The 10,751-nt window shown below is 29.6% G+C and overlaps 1 protein-coding gene across 8 annotated transcripts; it reads left to right on the forward strand.

The window, feature by feature from the left end:
- Window positions 1-6,009: 6,009 nt before the first annotated feature.
- Window positions 6,010-9,924, forward strand: LOC141668511 (alcohol-forming fatty acyl-CoA reductase-like). Of its 8 annotated transcripts, none has more exons than XM_074475399.1 (9): window positions 6,010-6,198; window positions 6,296-6,400; window positions 6,591-6,843; window positions 7,178-7,248; window positions 7,331-7,906; window positions 8,022-8,174; window positions 8,457-8,557; window positions 8,727-8,919; window positions 9,597-9,924. In XM_074475399.1, the coding sequence occupies exons 2-4, from the start codon at window positions 6,323-6,325 to the stop codon at window positions 7,180-7,182; spliced, it is 336 nt and encodes a 111-aa protein (XP_074331500.1). In that variant the 5' UTR covers window positions 6,010-6,198; window positions 6,296-6,322; the 3' UTR covers window positions 7,183-7,248; window positions 7,331-7,906; window positions 8,022-8,174; window positions 8,457-8,557; window positions 8,727-8,919; window positions 9,597-9,924. The 8 variants fall into 8 exon arrangements, with proteins under 8 accessions (XP_074331500.1, XP_074331501.1, XP_074331502.1 ...); XM_074475400.1 differs by having other exon boundaries at window positions 8,049-8,174; XM_074475401.1 differs by having other exon boundaries at window positions 8,096-8,174.
- Window positions 9,925-10,751: the final 827 nt, after the last annotated feature.

Below are 10,751 nucleotides of genomic sequence, written 5' to 3' on the forward strand. Positions count from 1 at the left end.
GCAGCTCTATATACTAGCTATATTTTAGGATTCGGTTCAGATTTAATATGTTCTTTGCTTGATCGGATGTTCCCCTAATCTGCCGTTAACTAGTATTGTATTTGACAAACTTGCATCATTGGACAATTATGTAACATATGAATTTGTATATTTGTAGCAAACATGTCTTTTGATGATTTATTCATTTGTTTTATGTGTTTTGATGTGTAATCGCTCATTTTTTATTGAAATACAGCTGGATTGAAGTTATCATATTTAAAATTATGTAAAGAATTGCCTATTTTACTATTTTTGTGATGAACAATTGCTTATAGTTGGCTAATTACAGTTGGTTCAAATATATTTCCTGTTTTGTCTAGTAGCACAACAGTGAACTAATGATGCTAAAAAAAGACGAGTTGAGTGTGTAACTGCAGTTGATGGAATAAGCAACTTGCCTGTAAACATATAATGGATTTCATCATAGAACACTTGTCATTGCACAATGCAGCAGGAACGAGTCTACTCTCTAAAACTTGGAGGGTATATGAAGAATGTACTCAAATCTAGTTTTTGATGTTGAGTTTTATTCACAGCTGGTTTCCTCGATGCCAATTTATGGATTAAAAATATACCAAATCTTGGGGTCAAGGATTTCATACTTTGTAGTAAAATATCATTTTTCTTCAAGACTTCCTCTTAATTCTTTTCCTGTGTCAGGTTAACTCATTTCCACCCCAATAGTTGTATATTCAATCCACCCCAAAGATTTGGAGGCTTTGATAATCTTATTTATATTCAACGTACTTGTCAAAATTATTGACACTTGACTCAATAGGGCTGGCAGAAAATGAGTTTGGAACAATATTGCCTCAATAAATTTGGTTTTAGGTTGGATTTTAACCAAAATTCATATTTGACCCATATTAAATTAAAATATGGATCAAATTTGGTTTGGGTCATAATGATTTTAGGTCAAAATATGGGTAAACCATTTTCTTACATTGTTTTAATACATTTAATAAATATATATAATTTTAGGTTTCTTTTAGAAGAATAAGGTTCAGAATAAGAAAAATTACGAATAAGCCATATATATTCACAAATTACACCGTTTGATTTTTAATGAAAGGCATCAACACGTCATTTTTTATTGATACTCTTGCATTATTAAATATAAAACAAAATATATATTTATACCAAGTAATGCAGTAAGGCCAACTTAAAGAGTAGCCTAATTTGGACCGATTTCGGTCCAAATTCACCCAACAGTGGCCTAAATCTCGGTCCAAATTTGGACCGAGATTAAAATAATAGTTTTTAATCTATTTTTTTTAGTTTATTACATAAAGTTTTCATTTCGGGTATTTATAAATGCAATTAACCGATATTAGGATATTATTATTTATTTAAATAATAATTTAAATAAAAAATATATAAACATAATTAAATAAATATCATTGCATTTCTTGAATTCAAATTACGAATACATTCAAACATTAAAATAAAGATTACAACACATAAAACTTAATTTGAAACACAACATAAATGAAAATGCGATGAGAACTAAATTATTAATTTAGTCCGACAAATTAAATCGAATTCCTCGAAGATAGTCAAAATATTGCCCGTAACTATTTAGGTTATTTTTGATCTTTGACCTTCATTTATTGCAAAATATTGAAATTTAATTAGAATTCTATTATTTAATTATTAAGAATTTTAAAATAAAACAAGTAATTAATAATAGTAATAATAAAATATAAAGCTAATATATCATATCATACAAAAATAATATATTTATTATTATAAGACCTTATAATAATTAAATAAACATTTTGACATTTGTACCGAAATATAGACCAAACTGTTGGAGTTGGAGAGGGGTTCGGTCCAAATTTGGACCGAACTAAATTTGGACCAAACTCTTGGAGTTGCTCTAAGTACAATCCTTATATATACAAATTTGTAACTGTGCATTTCTTTATTTTTCCAAGAAAATCAAATTGGGGCTTTTGATTGAATATATGTAAAGGAGCAGGTTGACTCGCTTTGAAAAAATAATCGGATCGGGTCCTTCAGATAGACCCGAAACCAAGTCACATATGTGAGAGTGAAAGTCTCTATCCATGAATGATTTTTATATGCGTTTGTGAGTTTTGATCGAAGAAGACGATCTGAGATTAAAGTTTAAGTTGGAAAAAATGGTTGTCACATTTTATACCCATATTTTACCCATATTTTGAAAGCAAATGTGTGACTGACATCCAACCTAGTCCATTTTATAATATGTGATTTTGGATTGAACCAAAATCCAAATTTTGTATTGGTTTGGGTTGGGTTTTTGGGTTTAGGTCCATATTGCCACCCCTACTCATTATATTACAATTAGATAATTATAATGGGGTAAATATTTGAAATGTCAATTTAAATATGATAAATAAATTCTGATTGAGTTGATTATATTTACCTTGAAAAAATTAATTAATCATATATGTAATGTACCCCAAAATTATATATTCTTGATCTCTTATGCCAAATTTTAAGAAAAAAATTGATTAATTTTGAAAATTTAATAGGTGGAATCAAGATTTTTCCTTAATGTCCATTTCCTTATGACACACTAATAAGAATTTTTCTAATATGAATTTTAGATAACCTTTTCCTTTAATTCATACCTTATTATTATTTTTGAAATTAAATTTTAGATACTCTTTTTATTTTTCCATTTTCGTCGGGAGATACTATTTACCTTTAACTTATTTATAATGGTCAACCTTCCATGAAGGGCCATATTATATGGAGGTCTAGAGAGAACCCATTATTTAATTTCAGCCCTTATATTAGAAATAAAGTTAACCGTCCAGATTTTTTAATAATTAAATATTAAATATTTGAGACAAAAAGCGGTGATAGTTGTATCTATAGGCTGATAGTTAGATACATACGGATGATTACGGTTGATCCGACAATCTCCCTCTGATGAGCTCCCTCCGACGATCTATCTCTCTACATTTTTCTCAATTTATGCGATTAGTCCTTTTCTTGAAATCAAACTCAAAATTTTGATTTTGGAGCTTCATTAGGTTTCTCTCTTCATCCTTTATTTTGATATCTTCAAATGTGTTAATTGAAATATGTTTCAATTTTAACCTTTAATTTCACTACAACAAAATAGGGCATTTACGACGGCCAACTTACGACGGAAAAAAATGTGCGCCCAACTTACGACGGAAAAAAGCAAAACGTCGCAATTATTTATGACGAAACACAAAACCGTCGTAAGTTTAGTATTTTATTAATAAAATTATGCACGACACGATTAAACAAAAGTGAAAATAATTTGATGTTGCGACGATTTAAATATTTCGTCGTAAGTTAATTATTTTTATTAAAATTTTAAATTGAAATTGAATAAAAAAATATTTTATCTAAATTTACAACGGAATATTTGCGACGGAAAAAATCGAATCGTCAAATTTACGACGGAAATTAAAATTCGTCGTAAGTTATCAAAGAGGGAAATTTAACTTTTTTCCAAAAAAATTGGTGGGAAAATAAAAATCATTTGAAATTGCGACGATTTGAACATTTCGTCGTAATTTAAATATTTTTATTAAAATTTAACTTAAAATTAAATGAAAAAATATTTTCATCTAAATTTACGACGAAATATTTGTGACGGAAAATATTGGAACATCCAATTTACGACGAAAATTAAAATTCGTCGTAAGTTATCAAAAAGGAAAATTTAACTTTTTTCCCAAAATTTGGGCGGTAAATTTGACTGTTCTAAAATTTTGCAGATAATAATTTATGACGGATTCCGTCGTAAATTAGCACATGAATTTTGATAATTTCAATTTTTAAAAAATATTATTTCATGATACAACCATATTAATGTCAGCATTTATTTGTATGGTGACATTTCAAGAATTTCAGAAAAAAATTAATTTTTTTCCTAAAATAATTTAATATAAAACATTGATCATATCACTAATATATAATCCATAATATATATATATATATTGTCATCCATACCGTTGAACCGATGAAAAATATTTTTAAAATAATCGAACCACAAATTCAGAACTAAAAACTAGTTAGTTGTCCTAGTCAAACTGATGTTTAACTCTTAAAATGTCAAACCAAATAAAATTATTTTGATATTAAATTTTGGTTATATCACTAATATATATATCTATTGACATCCACACATTTAGATTGTTGAAAAATATTTTTAAAATAATCGTAACACTAATTCATGATTCAACACTAGTTAGATGTATTAGTCAAACAAATGCTTGACTGTTAAAATGTCAAACCAAATAAAATTATTTTGATATGAAATTTCCGTTATATCACTAATATATATATATCTATTGACATCCATACGGTTGGATCGATGAAAAATATTTTTAAAATAATCAAACCACAAATTGGGAACTAAACACTAGTTAGCCGTCCTAGTCAAACTGATGTTTGACTGTTAAAATGTTAAACCAAATAAAATTATTTTGATTTGAAATTTTGGTTATATTACTGATATGTATATCTATTGACATCCATCCGGTTTGATCGATGAAAAATATTTTTAAAATAATTGAACCACAAATTCAGAAATAAACACAAGTTAGCCGTCCTAGTCAAACTGATGTTTGACTGTTAAAATGTCAAACAAAATAAAATTATTTTGATATGAAATTTTGGTTATATCACTAATATTTATATATATTGACATCCATACGGTTAGATCGTTGAAAAATATTTTTAAAATAATCGAACCACAAATTCAGAACTAAACACTATTTAGTCGTCTTAGTCAAACTGATGTTTGACTGTTAAAATGTCAAATCAAATAAAATTATTTTGATATGAAATTTTGGTTATATCACTAATATATATATATCTATTGACATCCATCCGGTTGGATCGTTGAAAAATATTTTTAAAATAGTCGAAACACTAATTGAAGATTCAACACTAGTTAGCTGTACTATTCAAACTGTTACTTGACTATTAAAATGTCAAACCAAATAAAAATATTTTGATATGAAATTTTGGTTATATCACTAATATATATATCTATTGACATCCATCCGGTTGGATCGTTGAAAAATATTTTTAAAATAGTCGAAACACTAATTCAAGATTCAACACTAGTAAGTTGTACTATATAAACCGTTGCTTGACTGTTAAAATGTCAAACCAAATAAAAATATTTTGATATGAAATTTTGGTTATATCACTAATATATATATATGTTGACATCCATACGGTTAGATCATTGAAAAATATTTTTAAAATAATCGTAAGACTAATTCATGATTCAATACTAGTTAGCTGTACTAGTCAAGCAAATGCTTGACTGTTAAAATGACAAACCAAATAAAATTATTTTGATATGAAATTTCGGTTATATCACTAATATATATATCTATTGACATCCATACGGTTGGATCGATGAAAAATATTTTTAAAATAATCAAACCACAAATTCAGAACTAAACACTAGTTAGCCGTCCTAGTCAAACTGATGTTTGACTGTTAAAATGTCAAAACAAATAAAATTATTTTGATATGAAATTTTGGTTATATCACTAATATATATATCTATTGACATCCATACGGTTGGATCGTTGATTTTTCTTTTTTAAATAATTGAAACACAAATTCAGGATTAAACACTAGTTAGTAAACTCATGCTTCAATGTTAAAATGACAAACCAAATAAAATTATTCTAATATAAAATTTTGGATATATTACTAATATATATATATTTATTTATTGACATCCAAACAATTGGATCATTGTAAATTAAAATTTTAATTAGTTAATTTAAATTTTAAATGTATCTAAAGATGGAAAAACTCTTTAATTAATTAATTATATTTTGAAACTAATTAAATTAAGTACTTTTTTTTGCTTAGAAAAAGAAAAAATTTATATATATTTAAAATAGACTCAACTATAATTTTATTTTCATTGAAGGGATTGCAGGTACTAAATATTCTGAAATTTCTAAGTACCGGGTAATGTGACCATTTTCTTTTTCTTTTTCCCCGACCCCTCTTTATTATATCTTTCTGAAGGCCTTCTCGCCCTCTCTCTGGCCTCCGTCTTCAAACCCTAGCACTATCGCCACACTCTCATCTCTTATAAACCCACTATTTCATTCTCGAAAGCCCTAATTTTTATTTATTCTACCTGAATTTGAGGTAAACTGTGTTTATTTTTTCTCAATTTCATTTCTTATTCTTTTTGTAATTTGATTGATAATGATTGTAATTGATGTGTTTGTCTGTTTAATTGTAGGTGTGATAAGTTTGGAGAAGATGTTGGATGAAGATAGAGATGAGGTGGAGTTGGATCTGTCCTCTCCGATGGGCAGAAGCTTTAAGAGAAATTTCAGGGCGAGTGGTAAGTACATTCTTAAATTTGTGCATAATTTCTTGGCAAGTACATACTTAAATTTGTGCATAATTCAACATCCCGCTATAAGAAGATTGATGCTCGGAAGGCAAAACTCTTGGCTCAGTTAGCCTTTAGCTTATTTTTTTTATACATAAAAGTTGATGTGAAATAATTTCTGATTTAAATTTGGTTGCAGGGGTTTATGAAAGGCACCTTACAAGGGAGTTTTGGATGCAAAAAGATCGTTAATGGTAGACAGAATTTGTTGCTGTCAGCTAAGAAATTTGAACTGAATTGCCTTAGAGACAAAGAAATGGATGTGAAAGCATCATCATTAGACGAGTATGTGAAAGCATCAGCATCAGCATCAACATCAGCATTAGACTCAACTATAATTTTATTTTCATTCGACAAGTATACCTCTTTACCAGACAGCTACTCACAAGCAGGTAACTTGAGTTCTAAGATCATGCCGAGACTTTTGTTTATGAATCTATGTATATATTTTATGCCAAATTTCAGGGCAGAACTTGCAACAAGGACTTGTGTATGTGAGCACGCTTGTGTTGTATAGGCAAATACATTTTCAGTTTTTTAGTCACTTGCATTTGTTTAAATTGATTGTAATGCTTCAAGAAATATTAGTTTGATTGCATACCTAATTCTACAGTCTGCTATATATATTTTATATGATTGGAGTCTCGAAAGGAACTTTATATGCTTCACAGGTTTTTTGCATATTTTGACTTCAGCAAAGGCACTGACTTTGAATATATTTTGCAGCCTAACGCTGTCGAATATGGTCCCTATGACTACACTAGAGGAGGAAATCCAACAAGGGATGCATTGGAAAGGTTTTATATGTGTTGGATACATAACATATATTTCATTGTTATGTACTTTACCTGTTAAGCATGAATCTTTTTTTATTCTCAGCATCTTGGCAAAACTTGACAAGGCTGAAAGAGCACTTTGCTTCAGCAGTGGAATGGCTGCTTTGGCTACTGCAATTCATCTTGTTGGAACTGGTGTTTTTCCTTCTCTTTGCCTTTAATATTAAATCTGTGCATATCCAATACTTCTCTAAATTTCTGGCTAAAAGGTCAATAACACGCTTGTGGATACGAAGCTCAAATATGTCCCATGTGATGGTTCCTATAAATTTCGGAATAAACATGTCAAAAATAGAATATCAAATAAAAAATGTATAATTTTATAAGTAGGAGTATATCACTGCATAATATGATGTATGGTTAGTGTGTTAACACAACATATACAAGTGTGTACCAAAAAACAAGCCCGGTTCTTCAAATTGCCTGAATAAAGGGAACTTTATATGACAATTTCTTCATTTCTACAGCACAAGCAGGATGTGCTCATCCAATCAAGAAAGGATAGCAGATCCATAATAAAATACAACTTGGTCTGTGATTAGAATGTACCTATAGGTGTCACAAACTCCATTTATAACAAAAAAACAGAGAGAAGGGTGAAGAATGAAGATTGGTCGAGGTAAGTACATACTTAAATTTGTGCATGTAAATTTAATGTAGATTGTTTCAGGAAAGTTTCAGCAACTTTTTCTTTGATTCTCATCTTAATGTGATGCATTAATCTGCTATCCCAGAATATAAATAGCTGTTTTTGTCAGCAGAATGAGCACAATTTAACTTTTTATCTTTGTGATCATGGGAGTTAAAGACTTGACGATACTCGAAGAAATCTGGAGAGACGTTGATATTGTTGTTAACATAGCTGCTACAACTAACTTCGACGAAAGGTCTCTATTATCTTGTACCTATATTGCTCATTTCGTTATCAACTTTTTTAATATAAGTATAGTCTATAGATATATTATATGTTATTGCCACTCTCTCCATTTCTTATTAATTTTATTTATATTCCAGAAACTAATTTATACTACTCTGAATAATATTGTATAGCTTATAATTTCCTTGTTGACGTAGATGTGATGCTTAATTTCATAATATATATGTACGAATAATCACTAGTCTATATGTACATATTACTATTAACTTGATTGTTGAAATGTTGGATATAGGTATGACATTTCACTAGCTCTAAACATATTTGAAGCAGAACATGTGTACAACTTCGCCCTCAAGTGTAGCAACATGAAGTTGTTTCTGCATGTATCCACTGGTAATTAACTGTGTGTTGAGTAATTTTCAATTTCCTATAATGTGTTACATCTAAAATACCTGTATTGATGGCCTGCAGATTGTAACTAATGGTCCTCCTATTGATTTAAATTAGAAAAAAGTTTACCACACTGATTTATATAGATAAATGTAACGTATGATTGTTGCAGCATATGTTTGCGGAGAAAAAAGTGGACTCATAATGGAGGATCCATATAAAATGTGGGAGACACTTAACGGATAAGGAGGACTCGACATTTACAAAGAGAAGCAAATAATTGAGGATGCACTCTCTCAGCTCAATCACGAAAATCCTTCCAATGAAACTATTATCCTAGCCTTGAAGGAGTTGGGGATCCAAAGGTAATTTACGTAATTTGCTTAAATGTAGGTCACCAAACTATAGTCAATTGGTGAGGTAGCTTACGTTAGAGTCATTATTATATTTTCTTGAGGAATAAATTAATTAAAATAGAGGGGTATGAAATGTTGTCTGTCAAGCGCAGCAGGGACAGATGAAAACATTAATATATCTTTACTATATTGTACTTATTGGTTACCAATACATGAAGAATTAAATTTTACAACCATAAAAACATAATATCCTGCCCAACGTCGAGCAGAAAGATCTCTCAAATATATCCAACAATTATTGACTGCGATTCGTATATACGATAAGTCCCCATGTTACATAATACTTCTAGCCTTCTAGGAGTATATATTAGCATTGCCACGGTATATTTAATTCACAGCCTAGCCATCAAAAAAAGTAATTAATTATTGGAGTAGTAGCCTTCTAGTCAATGTTTTGGATCAGTAGGAAAGGATGAGAAATAGAGATAGGTACTTTGTGGTTTAAAGTCTTTTCTACCCTCAGATTTGTTGTGTCTATTTATGGCAATAGAGTTGGGGTTTATTTGAAATGATAAGAAAATTGCCTAACAAAATGATACTAATATTTTTGTAAATTTTGGTTTGAAAGATTTGATGTAACAATAGGATTGATGTAAAAGTGGATATTTTGCTTGAATTATTAACAGGAAAGAAAATTGTGCTGGACGAAATGTGCCCCACTGTCTTGTTCGGGAGTGCCACGCCGTAAGACGAAGAGAAGAATAAGGGTTTGCGGATGAACATGGCTGATTTCGGGAGTTATTAGTTCATGTAAAACTTAGCATGCATTCTGATTCTAGTTTATATACACAAACAGAATTCGGCCATGAGGTTTATGGTTGATATAGTGAATATCAACCTGCTATGTCTAACATTATAATTTGTAAATACTGCCAAATGATATTTGGTTAATTTTAACTAGATGCTGAGGAAATGTAAAAATCTAGTTAATTTGTGATTACGGAAGAAAATTCATAGATGTTTCTAAATTTTGATTTATTCAATTGCGTGGATGATTGCTTGTTATTTGATTTTGGTTTCGGATTGGATTGAGCAACGATTGTATGTAGATCGGTATTTGTGATTGTACAGGTTTAGGATCCAATTTGAAATCCGAAAAGGCTGAAAACTGGAAAATCAGTATTTGGTTATTCTGGAAAACAAACTTACGACGATTGTTCTTCATACATTCCGTCGTAATTATTCTCGTAAAATAAACTTACGACGGTTGTTCTTCGTATATTCCGTCGTAATATAGCCATTTTCATATTTAATTTTTTTTTTGGATTTTTTATTTTTCAAGCTTGTAGGCCCCACCTTCTAAAATACGACATTTTTTCTGTCGGAAATTTCTAACTTACGACGCATTTTTCCGTCGTAAAATTATGTTTTATCTTATTAAAAGTGGGTCCCGTAAAGTAATCTCTGACGTTTTTTCCGTCGTAAGTACAAAACTTACGACATTTATTTTTCGTCGTATTTTGGTATCTTACGACGATATATTCCGTCGTAAGTAGATTTATTATTTTATTGAATATGTGGGCCCTACTTTCTAACTTGCGACGCAATTTTATCTTGTGACGAAAAAATGAACTTACTACTCGACCAAAAACGACGATTTTTTTCCGTCGTAAATGGCTCAATTACGACGATTTCAGTTCAAAAAAACCGTCGTAAATGGCCAAATTTCTTGTAGTGTTTGTGTATTTTACATCTATATTCTTGATATTTGGCTTCGTACTTGTTCGTGGTTTCTTAATTTCGATGTACACGTCATTTTTATTCTCTTTTAGAATTTTAAT

This window comes from Apium graveolens, chromosome 6 (assembly GCF_009905375.1).
Source record: "Apium graveolens cultivar Ventura chromosome 6, ASM990537v1, whole genome shotgun sequence".
Classification (NCBI taxonomy): domain Eukaryota; kingdom Viridiplantae; phylum Streptophyta; class Magnoliopsida; order Apiales; family Apiaceae; genus Apium; species Apium graveolens.

Excerpts from the sequence above, each read along its gene's own strand:
- LOC141668511 (XM_074475397.1), top strand. The coding sequence starts at position 6,323 with ATGAAGATAGAGATGAGGTGGAGTTGGATCTGTCCTCTCCGATGGGCA. Across the intron at positions 6,401-6,590 it reads GAGAAATTTCAGGGCGAGTG|GGGTTTATGAAAGGCACCTT; the intron begins GTAAGTACATTC and ends ATTTGGTTGCAG.